The sequence below is a fragment of the Chelmon rostratus genome, chromosome 21 (genome assembly GCF_017976325.1).
Source record: "Chelmon rostratus isolate fCheRos1 chromosome 21, fCheRos1.pri, whole genome shotgun sequence".
Taxonomy (NCBI): domain Eukaryota; kingdom Metazoa; phylum Chordata; class Actinopteri; order Chaetodontiformes; family Chaetodontidae; genus Chelmon; species Chelmon rostratus.
Window position 1 is genome coordinate 11,026,190 of NC_055678.1, and position 26,414 is coordinate 11,052,603.

Below are 26,414 nucleotides of genomic sequence, written 5' to 3' on the forward strand. Positions count from 1 at the left end.
TTGCCTATGAGCTTGTACACACAAATGAGCACCGCACTCAGTCAGCAGTGAGACAGTCCAGGCTCAGGCTGCAGGAAAGCAAACATTACCTTGTGGAGACAGAAACGGCAGAAAAGATCAGAGCATAACAGGACGGTGCAGAGAGGTTGTCTGTTTCTTGGTGATGTAAACCAGGATTAGGAGCGTGCTGTGTGTGCGCACAACAAAACACACGCATGCACATAGAAACAGAGCAGTGATTGCAGAGTGGACAGCACATTTGAAGCCACTTTTCACATGTTCAGCCTGAGAGGTGGGGTGTCTGCTTGGCATGTTTGGATGTGCTTGGTTTGTGTCTTTTGATGGGTGGGGCTAAGAGTGTCTGAGCGCTCAGATACCAGAGCTGCTGAACATACCTGGCTCCTCACCGAGTTTTCAAATAGGCTATGTGCAGTCGATTTAAGCGCACTTGTCGCGTTGGGTGGGCAGCGTATACGCTTTCTTCATTTCCCTCAGAGCAGCTTTGTCGGCTCCTTTTTCACTGCATTAAAGCAAACACCCAGTCCAAGTGGTATGAAGGATTTTAGGGATATGGGGCTCTCTCAGTCCTAAATCTTCCAGTGATTTGAAGTGCTTCGAGAATGAGCCGAGAGGTGGATCGGTGCACCTGAGTTTTATTGAGTTCCGTCTGCTCTGCCAAAACCATTTTATCTAAGCAGAATCATTTAAAAGTGATGTGCCAGGAGAGGTGATCACTCACTGATGTCCAGTTGCAACAATGAAATTGGTCTTAATTTGAATTCTTTAAATGTAAGTTTTTGTTTTCTATGGCTAAATGGTTATATTTAAAAGTGTACGCAACTTTTTCTCCTTTTTATTATAGAGATGTGGAAGAAGAGTATGTTGTATAGAACGATTGATGAAATTGCTTTTTCTTTGAAAGACATTTCATGGAATGAGAAGATTAATAGGAAATTATGTCACATCCTGTAGCTTTTTCATGCTGTTCCCAACCCTTTTCATACACTCTGTCGCATCCAACTTAATGTGATTTCAGTTCACATATCCTGAAATGAGCCTCATTTCCACAAGGAGTCTTGTTCTCAAGCTGAAACTCTTGAGTCTCGTTCAGTCTTGCAGAGAAAATTCATCCTTGCATTATAAATGAACTTTCTTAAGACCAAAATAACCGATACACTGACGAATGGCAAAAGTCAACTTGCTGAGTGAAGGAAGGGTTAAAGCTGACATCTCTCCCAGTGACCTCAGCTCTGAGTCCACAGACCAGAATAACAGAGTTCTTTTAACACTGACCCCCCGGTAACCTCAGCTAACCTCGACCCTCCATGATGCGGCTAAAAGTAGAATTCAGTCAAAACGCTGTATTTCTATTCCTTGAATGTCAGCTTCGTGGGAGAGTATGTGTGTGGGGGGGCAGGGGGCAGCACTATTGCAGTGATTTTTCGAATCCCGTGTGGGTATTTGCATGATTGCATGATATCATTACCAGATTAAACTTCGTGGCCTAGTGTGTGTGTGGTGTGGTACAATATACTGCACAGACACACACACCATTGCAGCATTTCACAGACAGCTGGGCTACACTGTACCCTGGGATCTCTGCCTTGGAGTACTGGAGAATATTCAGAGTAATTGAAGAGGACTGTGTGTGTGTGGCTGAGAGACACAGTGTTAGTATGGGGAGAGGGTGTCAGTGTTGGAGTATGTGAGTGTGTGTGGTGGGCCAGAGACATCAAAGTAGAGAGGTCGAGAAGTGGGTGGCTGGATTTCAGGGAGACGGCCTCAGCCTCTCCAGTGTCCTGCACGCTCATACATACTGTATGTGTCTGGTATGATATACATAACGGCACGGGCGTGAGTCAGAGAGTGTTTGCATGTCTGGATTTTAATATGCGCATGCATATGTGTGTCTTTGTGTGTGTGCATTCCAGCTCAAAGTTCAGTAGATCTGTGCGGTGCCCCTTGCTAATCCTCTCCCAGAATGGCTGTTGCCAGGCAGAGAAATTACCCAACGTGGCGGTAATGGTACTTAATGACAAACTCATTCATAACTCTGGGTTGCATGGACTGATTACCAGTTATATGAAAGTCACAGCTTGTTTCTAGATTGGTGCTGTGAGGCTTTATAATTATTTTGTTCTTATTTCATTTTTGAGTGTTCTTTGGAACCAATGTCGCAGGTTTGGTCCCCAACCTTGAGAAAGAAAAACTCTTTGGCTGGCAGCAAGCCTCAAAATAGACACATCATCCAATCACACCCGGCAGTGAGACCGCCTAAACATTTTGTTTAAATCTCCAGCAGGGGCGATATGAGGGCAGGTTGTGTGGGATTGAAATTAAAACATCCTCAAGCAACCAATGTGCATATGCAGAATATAGGCAGCATGCATGTATTATTTAGTACTTCAACCTGTGACACATTCTAAAATACATGTAAGTCAATTACCATTACCACTTCTTTTAGCTCTGTTTTTGGTCTCTACCGACTATGAATGAAATATCTGGCCTTGTAGCAGCTAAATGCTCCACACTGTTCAGCAGCTACTCGCTAACTGTGTCTGTTTGCTGTTTGGTGCTGAGCAAGTAGTGTTCAGTGGGTTTTCACACATTTTGCCTGAATACAGAGTGTCCCCATGAGAGCGGTTAGAGTGCAGCAACACCAATAAACAATAAGATATTATTGAAAATAAACAAATGAATAAATATATTTGTGAAAGAGGAGGAATATTTTTGAAGTTACTGTAACTTACTGTTAGTGGAGCTCAATCAGTGCAGCTGCCTGTAGCAGTTATAATTTACCTTCACTGGGCTTAAGGCATTAGCATTTCCTGCACACACACAGTGTAACATGAGACATAGAGCTGTATTACTTGCAGTTGACTTATTTAGCTATAGTTCTGCTAACTGGCTAAAAGGCAAGATCAGTCGTGCTGTAACTCACTGGGATGAAAAACACAATGGATATACTGTACTGGGGTTGGATGGCCTGTACTTACGTAATTGATCTGAAATGCAATTATTGCCCTCATGCCCGGTGTGGCTTTGGCTTCATTAAACAAAGGAGTACTTTCTGTCCTGCTGCCTTCCTGCCCACATTGGTGATCATTTTTTTTAATACAGAGATTGAAAAAGTATTCATGAAACTAGACAGTTCCCTTGATTTATTTAATTATTTCCATTTTAATGGATGTTAAAACCAGCTAATAGCTTGCTCACTCACTCCTTCACACATTCACTCACTCGCTCATTCCCTTGTGCAGTAGGACAGTAGGACATTTCCATTTCTTCCTTGTTATTTATGGGCTCAGTTGTCTTGGGACACCTGGGACACCTGTGAATCAGACAATCAGAACTTTTCTTTCCTGAAAACATCTCCATTCTTTACTTGCATGGAGTACATGTGTGTTTTGGTGATTGTGAAGGATGGTGGGTCTGTATGTTTGCCTGGAGCTTGAAGATGAGTTTGTTTTTTTCCGTGCTTTCGTGTGTGTGTGTGTGTGTGTGTGTGTATGTGTGTGTTTGTGTGTTTGTGTGTGAAGACAGCTGCTATGCGTCCATCAAAAGCAACTTCACATTCCCTGCAATGTCCTTTGAAGTCAGACCCTCTGTCACACACTTACACACACACATACTGTACACACAGCTTTTTCTGATTCATTAGTCACCCCTTTCACACTCTTGCTGTGCGTGTTTCTGTAGATCAAGCACTATTTTTAACCTATACAGAAAAACATTAAACAAAACCTGTCCCTTATAGTAGTTTAGGTAACCTTTTTAATCTGTAAATTCATTTCCCAGAGGTTTCCACCAAATACACTAATGGGTTTTATTTTTCAGCCTGAAAAAGCTACTAATCCTACGGACTACATTCTTTGCTTTGTTGTTCTTTAAAGGTCTTCTTGCTGTTGTTGACAACCATAAGAAAAATCCCGGGGGAATCATTCAGTTGTTGTCATTCACTGTCACAATCAGTCATATTTAAAAATCTTGAGCTATCACAAAATGCCATCTGTAATTAACTGTGATCATCTCTAGTTGGCACAAGAACGTGTTGTTTAACTGCCAAAAATGCAAATTTAGCAAGATTTAAGAAAAGAACAGGCACCTTACAAGGCAAAAATATGAAACAAGATGTAAATAATATCCCATTGACAAATGAAAATGAGGCGATGTTATGGTTAATGGTCCTTTTATTCAGTTTTCTGGAGAGCCCCAGAAAACTGCAGTCATGAGCAGAACAACAGACTCACATTACTGAGGACAGTGATAGAAAATATTGTATTATTTGGCAAAGACATAGTGGAGTAATGGTTTAGAGACAGATACAAATTCCATATTAGCTGTTGTTTTGGGCTGTTTGCAGCGACTTAAATGATTTTCATTGATATTTCTGTTGCTTTGAGACTCAGTACGATCGAAGGAATGTAAAATAGCACAGAAACCTCTCTACCATGAATCCTTTGGGTTTTATTTGTTTATTAGTAACGGGAAAACAGAAACTCCAGGCTGAATTAACTGAAAACCTGCCTCTAAATGTAGAGTGGATGATATGTATGACCCAGGCCAAGTGCACTGTTTTTGCTTTTAGCTCCTTATTAAATATGGAAAAATACACCGTTAATCTGGTAGACTTTATGTCTGTTACATCTACTTATGTTCAGTGGACATGCACAGTATCCAGATGCTGATAGAAAAAAAAAATGGTGTTTTACCAGAAATGTGAGTCAGTGAATGTTCTCGAAAAGGAAAGAGAGAGAAAAAAATCAGATGCTTTAAGTCAATGTGTTTCATCACATTTTTAATTTCATAATGTTGAAAGTTTTTATAATAAGCGTGTTTGTTTTGTTTGCGTCTCTCCCTGTCCCTCACGCTGACTCTCTCACTCTCTAAACGTGCAGGCTGGTATGTCTCCTGTCCCTCGGGATGGCCCAAATCTGACAACAGCTAGGCCTACACCCCATGCAGGAAACCCATCCCACTGAGACAACTAGCTGGCCATGCACTGTGTGTGTGTGTGTGTGTGTGTGTGTGTGTGTGTGTGTGTGTGTGTGTGTGTGTGTGTGTGTGTGTGTGTGTGTGTGTGTGTGTGTGTGTGTGTGTTATGCCAGCCAGCACTTTATACAAACAAGACATTTTTTAAAGAGTGAACTCAGATTCACATTAACTTAATCTGCAAATTTACACCATAAGCCTTGTGGGCTCCTTCCTGGCACTATTGTGAAGCGGTGCAGATGGACACCATTACTGACAATTACAGCTGTATTTTCTCATTAGACTTGCATTGTATTTACCCCTGCTCTGTCACCAGTATTGATTTTGTCCAATTTTGTAATATCCATCCCTGCTGAAGTGCCCACTTATAGTGCCACAAAATGTTGCCGTAATGGCTTTTCTCTGAAATTTGCGCCAGAGGAGCTCGTCCGCAGGTTCACTCGGGGACAAAGGACAAGTCAGTCGTTTTGGATAAGTGTTTCCTTTTATGTCAGATGGATTTTGTTCCGAGAAGAGTGTGAAGGGAAAGAGGAGGAGGCTTTTCTTCGAGGTCAAAATGTTCACGCGGTTAAAACTCCTCAGTGACGTCTCTTCTTTCTCTCTTGCCTCCCACCTTCGTCTACCTCCTCATCATTCTGCCCCTCGATACTCCTGCGTATCTGTCGGTCTCGCTCAGATGCTTTTCTGTCGGGATCTCCTCTCCCACCTTACTTCCTATCTATTATGTGCCTCTGTGGCATTTCTCTCTATTTAATTCCTTCTTTTCACGCTTTGGTTTCTGTTCTGTCCAGACGAAATTGCTTCCCATAATGACCGCAGCAGAGGAGTCGATGGTAATGACCTCTGATTCAAATGTTACGTAACAGTCTGAAAGGTGAAAAACGGCACTGGATGAATCGAATTTCGCCAGAAAGCTTTTTAAATGACTCTTTCATCACAGTTATACTGTTCGTGCTTATTTGAAGGTTGATGAAGCACAGCCAGCTCTACCTCTTTGTTCAGTATTAACTGATTTACTTATATAATTGTATCTTTTTACAGTACGTGCAGCCTTTTGTAAGTAAGTGACGCATTTGTCAATGACTTCTTCAACAGGTGACCAACTATGTGCAGAGCAGAGAGGAGCTCAACCTGATCCATCCTGCCAAAAAGCTCCTGCTGTCTTGCCCTGCATGTCTCACAGAGTCTCGCTGGCCATCTCAAAGCACCAGCACCAGCCCAGCCAATCTGGACCTGAGCTCCTGTCTTAGTCCCTGGTGTTGCCATCCTCCTCAGCCATCGAGGTTTGTAGCCATGTTATGTCTGATATCGCTTTTTTCCAGCCATGTTAAATAACCAAACCTTTTTTTTTTTTGGCGAAGTTGGCCTTTTGGTCGTGTGCTCAAACGACTGTCCCGTAAGTTTGTTTGTTATTAATAGTTAAACATTTAGAATATTAAGTAAAGGTAGCTGATACTTCTAGCAGCTGTAATATGTGTAGGTAACATAAAATAGGTTGGTGGTAAGTAAAACTGCCCAAATCTTTGGTTAAAAAACAGGAAAGAAATGCACTCTATGCCTCAAGTATATAATAAACTTAACATCTTTGCATTTCAGTCTGACTGTCTGTTTAAAGACTAAACAATTAATTTAATAATTTAGGAAATAACCATCAGATAGTGAATTAATTAATTAATTGGAAATTGGTGTTGCAAATGTCAAATGCAAATTAATTGCTAAGTCTGTGTTCCAAAACAATTTTTTCCCTTATTTGGTGTGTTAAAACCGAGAGATAAAAGGTAAAATGAAATAAAATAAAATAGGTAGTCCGTTAAAATCATAGAGGTCCTCAAGACTAAGGAAGGAAAATGCCTTATCTACAATTAATTACAATACTGTATGTATGATGAAGCATGCATCCGTCACAACACTAACAAATAAACAATGCAAGATCATCTGGTTAAAGTTTCTGAACACCTCAGGTCAATGCTTTACGCCTCAAGTCAGCGTAAAGCATTGATGTTGCATATTATAGATTCTGGACCTCAGGTCGGTGCTTAAAAATGAACAGATAATCAGACAGCAGATTGTTTCTGCTTGATCGTGCGATCGGCAGGCAGATACTTGATGCATGTTCAAACGTTCAGATTAGAGTCACAGGAATGCTTTACTGTGTTTCCTTCTTCTAGGTTTTATCGTGCTTGTGCCCAGAGGACGTCTGTGTGTTCGCTGCTGACCGGAGCTCTACTGGAGGCCACAGCCGCTCTTGGTGCCCGCTCTGCGCTACCTTTCCCTTTGCCCCAGGGTCCCAGCAGCCACGCCGTGCTGAAAGGTTGGTGCTGTACTGTAGTGTTGCTGTGTATAGAAAAGGTTTTGATTATGTCTGCAAAACCTTTGAATTTGATGTGATAATACAGTATGAAAATCAGCAGTTGCATAGTTGATATGTTCATCTGCCAATAATCAGAGGACCATCAAACTTTAAGGCAAGCGCAGCAGGGACTTTGGGCAGACGGCCTGTATCTGTTTGAGTCTGAGAAGAAAAGATTGTCACTCTCCCCCTGTGGTCTACTGCTCCTCTCTTCTTCTTCCTCGCTGCTCTTTTCCCACATGGTTCCTCATCCACAGTGGGTTTTGGGTCGGTAGGAGCACGTCTGTAGTTGATCCCAGCGGTTGCCCTTTCCCTTTTACTTTTCTCCTTATTTCCTGTTCTGTCTTTTCTCCCTCCTTGTACTCGTCCTCTCTCTTTCTCTCCCCACTCCGTTCTCAAATCCACACACACATCCACAGACAGCGATGGAGCGGTGTAAGACACACAGGAAGAAGAATAAGCCTCCTGACAGCACAGGGTCCACACAACACTAATGCACGCTAACACACACACACAGACCAGGTTATGTCTTAACATCTGAAAAGTGTTGATATACACTTGAAAAATGCTTACGTCGCCCCCTCTGAAAAGCTCAGGACTGATAGCTTCATATCTTGAATTTATTTTGGTGTTTTTTTACATAACAAGCACACACACACACACGCCTGCTTTTCATTGTACTCCCTACACTACATGGCACCAGCTAGCTCTGTCCCCGAAATGCCCTGAGAAAGACATTAAAAGGCGAATTGTAAAAAACTTAAACAAATTCTCATCATGCATATGTCACCTCTTTCTCCCTCGCTCTCCACATGACTTCATCATCCAGCCAGTCGGGCTGTTGCTCAGTTGCTCAGCTGGTAACTGTCCGTCCACTTTCTCTTCAATGATGTTACGTATGACTTAAATGTAAGCCGATCCTGACATTAATTTCCACTGGCAGTGGGCCAGGGGACAGGCTGTCGCTGGCAACATCAGGGAGACACACACACACACACTCAAACATTACACACATACAAGCACAAAACGTGACTTTCTGTATTTGTTTCTCTGTGACTTGCCTTATTATTAATCATGTTGATAACAAAACCTTATTTTTTGTCAGACCAGCTTTAGGAGACAAAAAACATTCACACACAGACACACAAACACACACACACACACACACACACACACACACGCAGACAGCACATATCTTCAACATGACACCGTGTTCTGTTCTAATAGGTGTTGCAGGAAACAGAATAGAGTTAGACACGCGCACACATAGCAGCCTAGAAGTCTTGGCAGGACTAGGATTTCATAGGGGCGCACACACACACAAACACAGCATGACAGACTCCCTGTCTAACTTTCTCTGTCTCTCAAACCTGGCTCCAAAGCTAGCCAGATATTGCGCATGAGCATCGAAGCCTCGAAGAAGACTTAGACCTATAGCCACATTGCAAGTTTTCTGTTTACTATCTGCAATTCATCTCTGCCTTTCACACACAAAGAAACCACCTGTGTGGCAGTGCCATTCAAACAATTTGATATTTAGTGTACCAGAAAGCAGTATCTGTTGACAGAGATGCTCATGTACCTCTAATAGAGATGTGAAGTGTATTTTTAAACGGAAAGACTTCAGAATCAACTTTTCAAAAACAATTTTTTGAGTTTTGAGCAAAAAACAACCTTTCCAACTGCCAGTTTAAGTAAGGGCAACAGCTTTGAAAAGACACTGTTTCTAATGTTAAATATCAGATGTCATAAAAGGTATTTCATTATCCTCAAGCATGGGGAAGGTCTGATTTAAGTTTCAAGTTTGGGTAGTGTAGTTATTACTTTCTTACCATGTATGGTGTTGTTCCTCTCTTCTGTGTTTCCACAGAACAATCTGCTTTTACTCTCTCATGCATTAGTATTAAAGCTTTTTCTCAATCTAACTTGTGCAATTTTGCTTAAAATGAAGATGCTTTTTAATGTAGTAGAACAAAAAACCCCTAAAACGTGCCATCGCTCTTGCAAAATAAATGCACTTATATAATGTGATTTTCTACCTTAATGAGCAAAGAGCTTGTGCCTATTTATTGATTGCTCAGCCTTGCATCCAGGATGTCCCTGGTGCCTGTTGAACAAACAGTTGTTTCATGCATTTTCAGTTCAGTTTTACCAGCTTATGCTAGTTTTTCATCCACACTTTAGTATGAAATAGACATGCTGCTTTAGAAACATAGTGTGTCTCCCTCCTCTGGAAATCAAAGGGTTTTTTTTATCCTTTGTGGTGAGGGTCATCTTTGCTTCACCTCCTATAGAAAAGCTTTTGTGTTCCATCTCTATGCATTTCATCTCCTCCTGTCATTTTGCCTTCATTCTCCTCCTGACACGACAATGCACCTGTCTTGCAAAGGAAAAAAGAATAATGAAACCTCTTTTATCTTACTTCATTACTGACTTAGTTAAGTAATCTATTTATTTTGGGCACCCCTGGTCAAGATTTCTTAGTGACTCACTTAGTGAGTACATTTAAGTGAATAGATGAAAGATGGACTGACCCAAGAGATCACATTGAATGAATGCATAATTTTTGTTTTGTACAATTTTACCATCAGTAAAGGCCAGGTGATGCAAATTTCAAAGCTTTGTAAATAATCTGACTCCTCAAACCTTCTCCCTACAATCAGCAGCCATCGGCCCCTCGAAGCAGCTGCCTAGCACTGAAAATGAAAATAACTGATTGCCACAAAGCAGGAGAAGGCAATAAGAAGACAGCAAAGTGTTTTCAGGTAGCTGTTTTCTCAGTTCGTAATGTAATTAAGAAATGTCAGGTAACAGGAATGGTGGAGGTCAAGTTGAGGTCTGCAAGAACAAAGAAAACTTTCTGAAAGAACTGCTCGTAGGATTGCTAGAAAGCCAAATCAACTCCCCTGTTTGACTTCAAGAAGATTTGGCAGATTCTGGAGTGGTGATGCTCTGTTCTACTGCAACACCTGCGCAATTATAACCTTCATGAAAGAGTCATCAGAAGAAAACTTTTCCTGCGTCCTCACCACAAAATTCAGCAGATCAGAAGCTTTCAAATGAACATCTAAACAAACCTCAAGCATTTTGGAAGCAACTTCCGTGGACTGTTGAAGTTAAAATAGAACTTTTTGGCTGCAATGAGAAAAAAGGCTGCAGAATTTCATGAAACGAACACCTCTCCAACTGTTAAGCACAGGGCTGGATCGATCATGCTTTGGGCTTGTGGTGCAGCCAGTGGCACAGGGAGCATTTCACTGGCTGAGCGAAGAATGGATTCAATTAAATACCTGCAAATTCTGGAAGCAAACATCACACCATCTGTAAAAAAGCTGAAGATGAAACGAGGATGGCTTCTACAACAGGATAATGATCAAAAACACACCTCATTATCCACAATGGACTGCCTCAAGAGGTGCAGAAGGTTTTGCAGTGGCCTTCACAGTCCGCTGACCTGAACATCAATGAAAATCAGTCGATAGACCTCAAAAGAGCAGTGCATGAAAGACGGCCCAAGAATCTCACAGAACTAGAAGCCTTTTCAAAGGTAGAATGGGGGAAAATCCCCCGAACAAGAACTGAAAGGCTCTTAACTGGCTACAAAAAGCCTTTACAAGCTGTGATACTTGCCATTTTTGTTATTGTAGAACTGTAAAAGATGTAAGATCTGTTTAACATTGTGGTCTTTGGAAATTAGGTCATCCTTTACTCAATAAGCTATTCACAGAAACAGACATTTTTAACAGGGGGGCCCAAACCTGTGCATACCACTGCAGTAGATCCTTTATTCTCTGAGTAAAATCTTTTCTGGATCATGCTGGCAAATGATTGATTTGTAGGTTTTAGTATTGAATAATAAATGTGTTTATGCCAGCTGGCATTTGTAAGAGTGGGTATTATGTTAGACAAATGCTGTTTATTCTTTACACTGTAAGTTATATTAGAATTAAACATGTTGCAGTGGTTTCACTTGTCAGTCTGTCCTAGAAAATTGGCATTTATGAAGTATGAATCTCATAGATACACTGAAAGGATCTCAATGACACAAATCCGATCTTGTAATTGTTTGATTCCCTGTAATAATTGCATACCAAGTCACAGCTACGAGATACAAAGGTCACCATTTTTGTTGTACTTGGTGAATGCAGCATGCTTGTGTACATTATCCCTTTTCCTATCCTATCCTGTCCTAATAAGGTATTGATTCTAGATACACTTTAGTGATAGCTGGGCCTGGAAGTACAACTTAGCAGACACGACCTGCCCAAATGCTTTCAAGGATTACCGGGTTAATCGCCTGGCCATGCTTGGTGTATTCTTAGAGTTTTAATGTGGGTGGTGAGAGGTGGAATGTTTTTCTACACCTTCTCTGCATGCTGCGTCCACTGTAATGATCTGAAAGCATTTTGCTGGTTCCTCTGATGTATTTGAATGAGTTATGTCTTTCTGTGGTGTAGCAATCATTTGGGTTTAGTAGCAGGTCAAGAGGAACGTTTTGGAGATGATAAATGATATTTTGCACATGTCTGGGTCAGTATGACAGGCTTTTGTTGTGAGGGTAAACTGACACCTATAAAGACAAATACTGGTGTTGGAAAAAATGTCAACTGGGTTAGACAAGGGTAAGGTCAAGGTGGTGTGTGTGTGTGTGTGTGTGCTGCTTAAACGCAGGCATAGAGATAATGACAAATGGAGAGGACATAAATCATATCGGAGTATGTTGGTAATTAGAAGCAGTTGTTTTTATTTCGTGGAGCTTGTCTTTGTGAAATGTTTGAAGTCTGATGCCCGTCCAGTCCACGCCAGCTTAAATACTTACTGATGTTTGAGGCTTTGGCAGCAGCAGATTTCTCTAAAGCAATCTTGTGAATGCCTATGTGTGAAAATGTACACATTTTAGTTATGTTTTTTGTAGCATGAACATGTCATTTATGTGATTTTGTGTTCCTGTTTGCACCTGTTAATATGTTTGTTCATATACGTGTGATGCGCTGATGGGATCATTTCATGTCACCACCGTGGCTTCTGTAAAGACCAGGGGTTGTCAAAGTTTTGATGTGTTGGTGTCGGTTTAGGGAGCGAGCCCATGAACGTGTTGAAGGATTTGTGATTGGTCTTGTAATGCCATTTGAGCACTGAATTCACCCATTTGCAGATCAGGCAGATCACCTCATCTGTGTCCCGAGGTCTTTGCCTAAAACCTCCTTTTCTCCTGAACCCTACAGTTTTTTTTTTTACTGTGGTAGCTCTTCCATCTCACTTCCACATTAAACTGCGGAGTCGTCCACTGATATACAGCACTCACATTGATGACTGAACATCCCTGCTACTCTCAAGAGGTGCCACTAGTTGCCATGCAACCAGTAGCTTTCTACACGTTGTTATTCCTAACCTGACAGCCATTTGTTAGGGCGGTGCAGTTTGACACAGTAGCTGAGTAGTGTATTGAAAGTATTCTATTGGAAGTGAAAGTATTGAAATTGAATGATTAAAATATAATGCATGCAATTCATGTCACGGGCTGAGGCTGTGCTATATCTTTCTGAGGCTGCCATTGGCCCACAGGCTGAACTGTGAGAGCCTCTGGTACAGACATATTTACAAGCACATAATAATTTAGTTCACCTCACCTGAAGTTCGTCTCAGTGCAGCTGCAAGAAACTACAATGAAACCACAGCTGAAACAATTAGCTGATTAGTTGCTTGACAGAGAAATTATACTATTTTGATAATGGAATAATGGTTTCAGACATTTTTCAAGCAAAAATGGTGAAAATTCTTGTGCACCATTTACAATCATTTGAAGACGTCAATTTTGGTTCAGTGAGGCTGTGATGGGTATTGACCATATGATTGATAATATAAAAGTAAAAAAAAACCTGTTGTTTGCAGCCCTAGAAGAAACATTGGGTTATTTATCATATTCCTGCTTGCAGTACTGATCTGAGAAAGCTGTAAAAGGTAAAAGATGGAAGATGCAAAGCCAAAAAAAAAAAAATTACAAGATGAATAAATGACAAGGCACAAATAGCCCATTTATAAAAAAAAGCAAAAAGATTGGTATGAGGTATATAGCAAGAAATCAAACAGTGAAGCCACTGACAACGCCAAACAAAAACCATAACAACGTGGTAAAATAACAATCCTACATACCATAATTATAATAAAGTGGTTCTATAGGTTTGTGGTGTCATTCCTCAAATAGTGGATGTCTCATTTCAGCATTAAATCTCAGTGTCTTCATCTGCTGTCGCCTCTATCGAAGTATACACAGTTGTACTTTTCTAAGTACAAAGAAAAATCCTACTGGGATTTAGCCATATTCATGTGAACCATAAATGGGAGTGGTTTAAGTGCTTTTCTTGACCTTGTTTCCTTTATTGCACAATTTAGTGTGCTGCTAAAAAGGAAGTAGGTAGGTCAGTAATAGGTTGCCATCCTTCCAGCTCAATATTGGTGTTTCTTTCTTTTTTCTTCATTCTTTCTTTTTTTTTCCTCTTCCTCTCAGTCATCATTGTACATTGTGTTGCCTGCGAGCATTTAAGACCTATTGACAGCAGATGTGCTGGGGAATCATACTGGAGGGGAAGTCTCAAGGATTTCAGGAGCACATATTGTTTACATGGCTGTAATTGCTAAAAATATTTATCTGAAAGCTCTTAGGCAGGTTTTTTTTTGCTTGAGAATTCTCAAAACCTTTCAGTATATACTGTACAAATATGCCATGTTTATGCGTTAGCTGTGGTTAAATCAAAGATAATATCTTGACCAAGATCACAGTTGAACAACCCTGCTAGCTGCAGCTGTGACAAATAGCATGTTTTCAGATTAGGTTAAAGGGAACCTTACATTCCTTGTAACAGGCAGACTGTTTATATAGCACATGTAGCATAAAATGAAGCTCACTGCTGAAAATGTAACTGAAACCTTTGTGTAATCATTTCTGCTCTGTCCACAGTGACAAACACAGGGCAACTTGCTTCCTCCAGTCTACATTTATGATCTATATGTGAATGCAGTGCATGGTTGCAATCTAATTAAATGGGTATACTTTTAACCAAAACATGCCATAAGACCAAGTATGACTTTTTTATGTGTATTTTCCCACCGAAAAAGGTACCATTTATATATATTAAAATTGTGCAAAATTCCCCAAATTCCCATGTTTCCAAGCTTACCTTCCCCAGAAAAAGACCCACAATTTTTTTTTTCAAACCTTGCAATCCAATTGCTTAATCTGTTAATTATATTTTATATGTATTGTTTAGTTAATAAAATGCTTGTAATATTGTGCCCAGCACAGCTTCCCGGAGTCCAAAGTGTCATCCCTCAAATAGCTTGTTTGCATTGCATTCAAATTATAATGCTATAAAACAGAGAAAAGCAATGACCCGCTAAATGCCGTGACCCGCAAATATATAGATTTTCCCCTCATAAAAGACTTAAATTATTGTCAACACTGCTTCAGCACTTGCACAGCAACAGTGAAGTTGTTAAAGACACATTGGCAAGTGTCATGTAAATAAATCAGTAGCAATCAGCACCCTAATGTGACTTTGCGCCTGGTGGGAAATGTCTTCTTGTTTTTCCAAAAATACAGATATGATAGCATTTTTAATTCAGTGATTCTGAGTCTTCTAACATAGGGTTGGCGTTTGGATCTGTTGTTATCCCGTATTACTTGTCTTTATAGTCTGTCCATATGAGTGTATGAATTCTGACCATGTGTGTTGGTGCAGTGGGGTGGTCTCGCTGGTCTAACTCTTGTGCATGGCTGTGAACTATGTATGGTGTTAGTGAAGGGGGGGCGGGGGACACACAGACAGAGAGAGAGAGAAAAAGAGAGAGAGAGAGAGGTGGAGGAATGGTGAATGTAGTCTAGTGAGAGAGAGAGAGCAAGGACTGTGCTGATAAGAAAAGGGAGAGAAGCCAGGTGAGGGGGAAAGAGGAGCCATAGACACAGATACAGTGTGAGCTGGACAGAGTCTGACATAGAAATGGAGTAAGGGAGAGAGAAATAGAGCAGAGAGAGAGAGAGAGTGTAAGAGAGAGAGAGTAAGAGCGAGCAGCTGCAGGAGAGAGACGGGACTTGACGGGCTGAAATGTGAACAAGCGTACCTCGGTCACCCCGGCACTGAACTGTCAGCTGTATCTAGCAACCATGAAGCACTCGCACAGAATGGACTTCAAGCTGATCAGTGAGTAGAAGAAATGTGAGTTACAGTGTGGCTGCTGGTGTCTCCACACAGCTGATTTTCACTGACTGAGGACTGTACGTGTGTGTTGTGTCTGTGTAAATGTAGCGTATAGGTTAACAGGTATGTTGTTTAGTGTGGTCAGCACTTGGCTGTTACGCATATGAGGGACGGAGGGGACTTAATTCATTAAACAGGAGTACTTTAAACCATATGTTTACATGGTAAGCAAGTAATTTGCTCAGCAAGTCTTACACATTTAGTGAGATTCAATTCATATTTGGTTTTATCTTGACCATAAATCTTTGCTCAGGTTTCAGATTATGTAAGATCTATTGGTTTTAGATGTTTGTAGCTTCTTGCTAAATTACATACATTCACTTTACTGTCTTATTTTTTTCCAAATGAGGGTTAAGAGTTTTAGTGTGCGTCTGAACAGTCTTGGCAGGTCTTCTGTGGTTGAGTTATACCTTAAAGTGCCTTTTGTATCCTATTGAATTCTGTGTTTTTCACATCTTTGCAAATAAGCACATACCTGACAGAGGGTGACTCATGTTTTTTCACGTCAGGGTCAGCTGGACCAACATGCTCTTTTATGCTTTGTGGGTTTTTTTCTTTGTTTCCTTATATATGCTTCCTTTATACTTTGCATGCTGAAATGCAAGATTTTATTAACTTGTAAATTGGAAACACATTTCCCACCAACTGAGTGCGATTGCCCGTAACCAGTATAAACTACAGGGGGCAGTAACATTGCAGATCAGTTTAAAACATTTTATTTAAATATTTGATGGATGATGCAGTTTGAAAAATGTGTGTGAGGAAATGTTGTGCACTGCGCCCCCTTCATACCACAGAGCTGACAGAAGGTGTCTGGGCAACTTCACATTGAATTGACCCTAAGAATGAATGTCACACATGGCTGTGGATATGTTTAGACTAGGATACAGTAATGCACCTCACTGTTAAAAACCAAACCACAGAATGACCCATCTGACTTTAATCATGTCACTGTGAAGTTGCATTGTACTCATCTGGTAAAGGTCCAAGTTTCTTTTATGCAGATTGAATGAGGTCTCATTCACAGTTTGCTTTGATCTGATGCTTCTCACATGAAGAGAACAGTGTAAAGCAAATATTTTGGACTACATACTTCTTTAAGAATCTCTAAATCTCCGAATTTACTCTAATTAGACTCAATTATGTGATGTGGCTGATAATTTCATCTTTGTTTATAACAAGAAGCTTTTTACTTAATGACTGCGAACTTCTCATCTTCGTCTTCTAATCTCTCCACAAATGAAGAAAGGTCGGAAGAACCTTAAATGTTTATGTCTGCACATGGTTCTGTGTGTGCATGCAGTACGCATATCTGGTCCAAGAGGGAAACTCCCAGTGATAACTCGGTGTTGCCAGAAGTCAGACAGATCGATGTTTATTGCTTCTGCTGCTGCTGTGCGTCTGTGTATTTGGTTGCGTCTGTGTTATTATGAGCCTTTACACAATTTATTTTTGTGTGTTTATGTTTGCCGCTGTGCACGTGTCAGTTTGTTTACTACCACTTGTTGATTTGTGTTTATGTACATATGACCTTACTTGCATGTACTTTCGTGTGCACGTGTGTGCCTGCCAGTCAGGACTAGGTAATACCAGATGTTTCTCTATTATTGACTGCATGTAGTTTATGCCGTGGGATCAAAGCGAAGGACTATTGGTTTGCTTTTTCTCAAGGGAAACTGCATGATGCTGAAGTTTGGCTGAAAATTTTAATTGTACTGTATGTAGATTTTACTCGATTGTATTGAAAAATGGCAGATTTTAAAGGGACATTTCACACACGTGACAACGCTTGCAACACTAGATTGGATCAGGTTTCAGATGCTAATATTGTGCTGCAGTTTTAATCAACATTTGTGGACATGAATGACCAGAAAGCAAAAGAAGACTGTTGATGTTTGGAAGAAACACTATTTCACATGATATCTATAGGTTCAAAAGGCTAATTTCTTAACAGTCCTTCGACTCAGGCTGTTTGTGCTGCACCTGTTTGAGTGCCCTACATACTCCTGTGGCGAAGTTGTCATCAGCTCTGAATGTGCTTGAGGGGACAGTGTACATATGTGTGTGTGTGTGTGTGTGTGCCTGCCCATAGCTGGCAGAAGAAAATGGCAGGGTGAAGTTCAAGGTTCCTCTCCTTTGGTTGAGTATGCATAACTTGCGATTTACTCAGTGAACAAAAACAAACCTCAAAGCAGTGTTGACAGATTTCACCTTTCACATTGATTGTCCAGTCCCCGTACAGTATTGGCCACGAGTCAGCGATTGGTTGACTTTGTATAATTGAGAATACGTGATCTCACCGAACAAGACTCATTTTGCTGTGATTTGACATTTGGTGAACCCCATTTGAAGCACTGATTTTCTAATACATGTATATGTAAATTATATTGGATGTATGATGACGGATAAAGTGGTGGTAAGGTAAATTTGCTGGTGTTATAATCAGAGAAAGAGAAAAAAATCAGAGAGATTGACATCATGACCTGATGCAAACATCAGCTTTAGCTGTAGAGCTTCAGCTCTAAACCTTATTGGTCACATACTGTTTAATGTTCTTCAGAATAGTACATTTAACTCTCTAAACTATCACACACACACACACACACCTCTATTTCCTGGCTGTCTTACTGGCGTTGAAAAGGATGTTCAGCCAATCTACTCCATCCACTACTGCATTTAGAAAAGCATCTATCTATGCACACACACACACACACACACACACACACACACACACACACACACACACACACACACACAGGGTATTTGTATTCATGATGCATTACAGATGAGTAACCCCATGCATAAAAACCACAGGGACAGGGACCAGGGACATCATGGTCAATTAGTTCAGGTTCATGTTCTCTCAGTCTCCCAGAAGAAGTGCTGCAATATGAATTCATATAATTATCAGTGTTTCTCAAACGAGTGTTTACGATCTGTATCTGGTCAGGGGCCGTTTTCTCATCTCATGGGTCCACGACAGATTATATCAGATAGATTTACCTGCATCACCGGAATCCCAAGATCTCATTCCATCCAGTCTTCAGTCCCAGCGTTAGTTTACCACAGCTTTCTGTTGTCATTACTGACGCTGTACAGTACATGTGAGGCTTTGCAGGCAGAAGTTGAGGATATCATGAAAAACACGATAAAGCTCATTGAATTGTTGATAATATTTCTAACACATTTTGTTATCTGGTAATTCTAATTTGGGAGCCAGTCCTTTGGCACAGAACAGTGGTTTATGACAATGTGGGTCTTGATAACTTCTATGTTTATAATTATGTCTTATATATATCTTACACATATATATATATTATATCTTTATCGTTAAAATGCTATGGTTGGGTTTTTCTGTTTTCTGTATTAATGCACATTTGCTTGTAATTAATTCTTTAGAATCTCCTCAGACCTTTTTGTCACAGCGTCGTGCGACGTCTTTGTCTGCCTGTGTGTTTCCGAGTTTAAAGGATGAATTAATGCATGATTCAGGCATCTACATGGTCATGAAATTCATATCGCTGATTCGAGAGTGTCTCCATTTCCACTTCAGAAGGTCAGCGTGAAAAAACAGCTCTGTGGTAGAGATGAGAAGATTTTGTCCTTCTGTTTGAGAGTTTTAAACTCTACTAACTACAACTAAGGTGGAGCAAAGACAGTCCTTAAGGTTAAGCCCCCCCCCCGAAACACATTTAACTTCTTTTCAGTGGTCAAATTGTTTTTTATTCTCTGTTTCATTTTATGCAAATATGTTTATGACAAATGTGTCCCATTTCTGGACTATACACTGAAGCATCGTTCATAACCTGTAGTCTGTTTCTCTGTAGGACATTTAAAGGATTTAGGGGATTATGCTGTCTCTCTAACTGTGACAGAGAGCTCACACCTGCTCCACAGTGTAAACTACAAAATGTCCACTTATTATACTCATCCCTTCCTTCCTCTCTCGCTTATCTCTGTCTTCTCTTCCTATCTCTCCTCTGCTCTCATTTCTCTCTCTCTGTTTCTCTCGTATTTTTTTCTTGCTTGTTTGAAGAATGTCTCACTGATCTTGTCTCTGTTCAAACAACCTTTGCTTTGTCCTTAACTCCATTTTACACGTTTTTTTTTCTTTTAATCTTTCTTTTCTTCTCTTTCCCCTTCCTTGCTTTACTTGCCTCTCGGGCTCAGTCTGTCTATGACACCCACACACACACACACCCACACACACACACACACTGAGAGTTCAATACAGGAGCTGTGAGGCCGGATCCACAAATCAAAGTGTGTAAATAAGCTATTTTTTTTCCTGCAGAGCAGTCTGTTGCTATGGCTACATGTTGCACATCTCAAGGGTTACCAAGGACGACCTTTAAGTGTGTGTCTGCATCCTGCATGCATGCACTCTGTGTGTGGCTGTGTGCATGGGGGCTAATTAGTTTTTTTGTGTTTTGTTTCAGTGTCACGTAGTGCTGACCGATAAGCAAAAAAAAAGAAAACCTTACTGCAATTATTTATTTATTTATTTATTTTTTAAGACTATTGAACTTGACCATATTGTGATTTTGATAATATTTCAATTAATTGTTCAGTTCTAGTGTCACAGCCTCAGTCCTCAGTCTCAGCCCATTCATCTCCGGAAACCTCACCCCAGTTGTCCCTGTTTCAGAAGAGGGCACTTTTTATGGGGCAGAAACTACGTCCTGTTAACAAAAATGGGTTCTGTAGATTTCTGCGATCAAACTGCAGGTGGATTTCCTCAAAAAATCCCTCAAATGTTTCCTGGAAAGGCTCCTGCAGTGGAAAGAGCCTGTTAGTTTATGTGGCATTCATCCCGACAATGTACAGTATGTCTACTGGCAGCTCCAGCACCAGCATAGAAACTGTCCATTAGTCCTTTGTTAGCAGAGATGAGGACGGGTTTGCATGTGTGTGTGTGTGTGTGTGTGTGTGTGTGTGTGTGTGTGTGTGTAAACAGACAGACTAATGGACCTGACTGAAATCCAAACACAGGAACTGGCAGGTGATCAATGCTGTTTACCTCTGGTGGGTGAAGTGTGCAGGCGTCTTTTGGCTGGTTGTGAGTGTATGGTATGCAGGGATTGATGGTTCAGAAGACTTGAGACATTCAGATTATTCCTGAAAAAGAGACAGACATTTCATTAAGGCTTAAAACTTTTGTGGTGAAAGGGAAACAGAGTAGATAATGTGTCATTTTTAATCCCTCCTCTCTCTGATTTCTCCTTTCATGTCTTTTTTTTTTAATGCATTCAGCTCTTTTTCTCTCACTTTGCACCTAAAATGCCAGCTAGACCGTGTTAGGGTCAGTAGTGTAAAATTCATGATCCCTCTCTTCTGTCCATCCAGAGCGTCAGCTGGCTAGCAGTATGACCAGCAGCAGCTCTCTTCCTCCCAGCGTCAGTGGGATCAGTAAGGAGCTGGCAGAGGTGCGCCACCTTGTTCAGTTCCCCGAGGAGATCGCCTGTATCCTCACCGAGCAAGAACAGCAGCTCTACCAACGGGTGGGAGGAAATTAAACACACACATATGTGACAAAAAATATGACGATGCTAATTGTATTTTATTAGTATCCTAGGGTTTGCTTTGCAGAAATTAATCTGTGTATTTTTTCAGTTTTCAAGTTTGCAGTAATACTGTAGCCACTCATTCCTCTGTCTCTTCCATACTGTGTCTGTCTGCAGGTCTTTCCCTTGGACTACCTCTGTTTCCTCACTAGAGATCTGGGCAGTCCCGAGTGTCAAACCAAACGCCACCCAAACCTCAAGGCCTCGCTGTCAGTCCCCACTATGCCTACCCAGAGTGCTCAGCGAAGTAACGCTGTGGAGGACCTGGTGGCGCGCTTCAATGAGGTGAAGAGTCTTCTTATATAAAATGTGTGTGTGTGTGTGTGTGTTTGGGATTATCGTGTTTGTTGTTTATTTTTGTCTGTATACATGCAGTCAAACACATAAATACGTAACGAATGAAAAATAGACACAAAATTAGAGATAAGCTGTTACTGCTCACACTAGGGCTGCAACTAGAGATTATTTTTCTTAATTTTAAGATTTGTTTTCTTGATTTATCAATGACTCATTAGTCTATAAATTATCTAAAAAATGGTGACAAATGTCCATCACAGTTACCTAAGGCCCAAGATGATGTCTGCTAAGTGCCTGTTTGGTCCAAACAGCAGTTCAAATTGCAAAAATAGTCAATTTCATGTCATACAAGGCAACGAGACATAGCAGTTCCTCACAGCTGCAACCTTATTTTCTATCCATCAACCAATCGATAAATCAACTAATTGTCCCGGCTCTACTTCAAACCTAACATCCACATGTTCTGCCTGGTTTGTGGTGTGACCTTTAGAAGTAAGTAGACCTATCTCAGCTTTACGGGCTGTGATTGATCTCTAACTTTGCACAGTTAGCCTGTATCTCACATGCTCAGTTTTTACTGCGGGCTTTAAGTGTGGATGAGATCACTTCAGGATCAGTGATAGCTATCAGCAAAGTGGACTAGTTTAATAATGTGACTCCTGAATGCCTGGAACGTTTTGAACAAGGCCATATAGAGATGTTGTTCATGTTCAAAGAGGGCACTTCTCTGTTGGGAAGATATGTGTTGCGTGCCCTTTAGTGCACTCCCCTTAATGACATCACCAGGGACAGGGAAAATGCAGGCTTTACCATTTGACATGAATGTGAACGGCCGAAAAGCATAACAGACCAGTAATTGCGTTTGCCTTGCTGTATTTGCCGTGCAAGTCATACCGACTTATCGGCTCATGGCTGAAGTACACACCACGTGTACACAAGCGCACACACTCACAGCAGTGTAAGTTGGCTAAAGTTGCTCTCCCCTTGTGTCTTTTCCTGTGAGGGACTTCCGAGAATAAACAATCACAACACTGTGCTGCTGAGAAAGAGACGGCTAGAGAGGCAGAGATTGATTGGAAATGATGTCATCTTTAAGTTGCATGCCTTTCACATCGGCTGGTTTTCATTTAAGTCAGCGAGAGGAGAGACGCACAAAAAATAGTCTCCCAAATGTGCATTGTGGCCATATATGGGCACAATGGAGTCAAATGACAACAGTGATCCTCCCTGCGAAGACACCGATGGAGTGGCTTCAAATCATGACACTGTCAGCAGGAGACGAGATACTGTTGGAGTATTCTGCCGTGGCTTTGACTGTAGGCTGTGGTTTGGATAAGTTTCTCTGGGATTTTCCTCTGTGATTGCGGACATTCAAATATTTACATTAGACACGTGTTAAAGGATCTTGCGATTTCCATTTCCTCCTTACCAGGCACTTGTCACATTATAGGGATTTGGCTTCTGCTTTTGTTCTCTAGCAACTCCAACAGACCATTACTGCACTGTTAGTCAAGCAGAAATCATTTGTTAATTCATTGATCAGTTGAAAAAATTAATCAGCTACTAAGCAACTATTTTGATTAATTCAAGCAGTTTTTATGCAAAAATGGCAAAAATGCACATATTTCAGTTTCTCAAATGGGAATGTTTTCTTTTTTTATTCTTCTTTATTTCTAAACTGAAAACCTTTGGGTTCTTACTTATGTGTATTTATAATCTATCTATAATTTGGAATTTTCTCTACACAGGACATTTATGCATTGTTTTTGTTTTTTCTTCCTTTTTTTTATTTATTTATGATATTGGTCTAGATAAGACTTTACTTGATTGTTGATAGAAGAAAACATGACATTTAAGGATGGACATTTTTTGCCTCATACTAATATTATTTAGACCAAGTAATGATTTTATTAATTGAGAAAATAATAGAATGATTAATCGAGGATGATAATAATTTAAATGAAGCCCTAGTCATGATAACTTATAGTATAATAGGACATTTTCATGCATTTAAAATAACTTTATGCTATGCTATGTTCCAACAAAAGATCTTCACTATAAGGGAACGAAGTGACCATTATGTAGGTGATGTTGTTGAAGAGCTGACCACAGTGCCCTGGAGTGGATCCACAGTTTTGAGAGATGACTTTATTAGCTTTAGAGTCTGATTTCTTTCCTCACACTTGACAGACAACATTCCATAAATTTAAATTGAATTTTCCCGAAAGTCCAAATGGTTTCGATTCTGTTCGTTTTCGAGCCATGTATGGGAGTGAAAGATAAGAGGACAGCGCGGCAAGAGAAACTCTGGAGGCAGGGAAGGGTGAGCAGCAGTTTGGGCCCCTTTGTGTCTGTCCGTGGTGTTTAGCTTTGACAGGGTGAGTACAGTATGTGCTCATGCGCTGAGTTTGTAATAGTTCCTTGTCAACCTTGGTTATGTAATTCATGTATCAAGGAGAAACTGACCCTCATAGTTCATCTAATAACATGTGCACAGATGGAGATGGACAGACAGATGGACACATACACAAACATCAGGGGGATCGGTTTGTGCCGAGCTCCGGTTGTGTGTGTGTGTGTGTGTGTGTGTGTGTGCACGTGCGTGCGTGTGCGTGCGTGTGTGCGTGCGTGTGTGTTTTAAATGTTGTAAAGCTGCCGATGCTGTGTATGCACCGGAGGCTGTTGTTTAAGGAAACTTTTTGCTCAGCTCCTGTCTGTCCTCATCTCTTGGTTGCTCTTTCTGCTCTTCTGTGCCATCACACGCTCTCTCTATATATAGTGTCTCTTCATATCCTGTCAAATATTACACTGAGTACACACTTTTGCTATCTGGAATATCAGAAGAGATGCCAGCTCTCTACAATGCCTTGATCTGTGGCGATTCAAAATGACACTTTGCAGGCCGTCAGGGTGGTTTAGATGGTGACTGTAACTCAACCCAGCTGCTGTCTAGATGAGACTGATAGCAGATTTTCATGCAAGGTGCGCACATCCTGCGCAGAGCAGGAGAGTAACAGATAAGAGTCTTTAAGACAAACAGCAGGGCTGTTTGACAGGGAGTCATGTACAGTAGATTCTAGCACAAGCTTCTGCACAACTGAATTGTCATAGAGTAAGATGCTGCATCCAGCGCCAGGACTGATTTGCAAAAAGTGGTCTTACAGTTTATGGTGAAATAGTGTTCAGTTTCATGACAAACAGGTAAACTCTGTCAGCTGATGGAGATAATGTGATATGATAGAGTGCTCCAGAACAGCTACTAAAAGGACCCTGTGGGGAGATTGTTTTCTCAGCTGTTTTCAAGAATAAGCTTTGAAACTCAACTACATTTTTTTAACTGCATAATGCATTTTTGTGGGATTTGAAGGAAAACCGGTGCAACGTCAAAATTTCTGTTCATGCTTCTCAGTCTGAGTGAATAAAAGCGTCATATATTCGTGAGAGCAAGTTAGAGGAGACAGTTAACTGTCAGAGGTGGATTACATTTTCACTGTTACCTTCCTAACCCTCAACCCTCCTCATGCCCATGCTTCTATCACACAGGAATGTACAAACTCATATCGGATAGGCAGAAAATGTGAGACTTAACAAACCATAACACTATTAACATAACTGAGTTTGAAATCGTGACAACCAGCTTTTTAGAGCCTGACAAATAAAATCTAGCCTTCTATCAAGGACTGTAGATTATGTGTTTATGGAGTGCATGCACAAGCTCATATCTAACATGTCTGTATATACTGTGTGTTAAATTGTTGATGTATATGTGCTTGAGGTTTATATGTGAGTCCATGCTCTCATACCTGGTGCATGTCAATGGTCTGTATTCTGTACAGGGGCAGGGGGGCTTGGTTGTTATGCATGATTTCTGCGCCTGCTTGTGAATTAATCCACTCAGAGGTCACTGTTTCATCACAACCTCAAACAAACACTCCACCTGTGAAACTGAGCACTTTGTTGCATGTTCCTGAGCGCGTGTGCATGTGTTTGTGGCTTTATTTAGGCCCTGTGAAGTAAGACTTTGGTGGGCTTTACAGATCCTTACATAACCCAGTAATAGATCTCTAGGCCAGGGGAATGTTTTTACCGCCTGCAAGGGGGTAGGGAGTTTGAGTGTGTGTGTGTGTGTGTGTGTGTGTGTGTGTGTGTGTGTGTGTGTGTGTGTGTGTGTGTGTGTGTGTGTGTGTGTGTGTGTGTGTGTGTTTGTGTTTGCTTTTATGTGTGTGTGAATACATTCATGAGGCCCTAACGCATAGGCACACTAGAGAGCAAGAAGCAGCCAGATTGAAATCTGATCTTTTCCTGTATTGTGAGTTTGTGTGTGTGTTTAAGTGTGTGCATGTCAATGGCAGCGAATGTGACAGGATGCACAGCAATACATATCTGCGTCTCCCATCGTGTCTGTTGCGCGTGCTGGAGGACAGTCAGTGCAGAGACAGAGTGCAGCTGATAGATATCTGGTCGCATTTTTCTGTGTGTGTGTGTGTGTCAGTGTGTGGCCAGCTGGCATGGTCCTCTGCATACGTTACCACTTTAGACACAGCTGGCCATGGCAGAATTTATGAGATGACATGAGCACAAGTAAGACCACACACAATACAGAGTTTCAGCTGATCGTCACTTGGCTGTGGACTTTCTTGTTCGCTGGGTTTTAACACCCCTAGTAGCAGCCTTTTTGTAACACACTAACACACTTACAAGTCATCCTGTGGTTTGGTGCATGAAGCCAGCCTTCGTGAGGATTGTCCAATCAGAAATTTCCAGTATTAAAACTGTTTCTTGTGGTTCCGTGCAGCATTTTGCACCAGTGCTAAGAGAGAGCAAGAGATATTTTATCACTAGAGAAGGATCATTTTTCAGTGAATATTAAAGTATGTTTATTTTGAATATTAAAAACTGATTTTTTAAAAGACATTGGCCTTTTACCAGCCACAGCTTGTCTGTGTTTAATGAAGT

At 40.9% G+C, this 26,414-nt stretch overlaps 1 protein-coding gene across 2 annotated transcripts in view; it reads left to right on the forward strand.

Annotated features, from left to right (window-relative positions):
* Positions 1-26,414, forward strand: part of plce1 (phospholipase C, epsilon 1) — a 76,699-nt gene that overhangs the window by 23,687 nt on the left and 26,598 nt on the right. For both annotated transcript variants that reach the window (XM_041962328.1, XM_041962329.1), the window contains exons 7-10: positions 6,088-6,275; positions 7,161-7,303; positions 20,944-21,098; positions 21,279-21,446. In XM_041962328.1, coding sequence (XP_041818262.1) covers positions 6,088-6,275; positions 7,161-7,303; positions 20,944-21,098; positions 21,279-21,446 — 654 coding nt within the window. The remainder of the gene's footprint in view (positions 1-6,087; positions 6,276-7,160; positions 7,304-20,943; positions 21,099-21,278; positions 21,447-26,414) is intronic.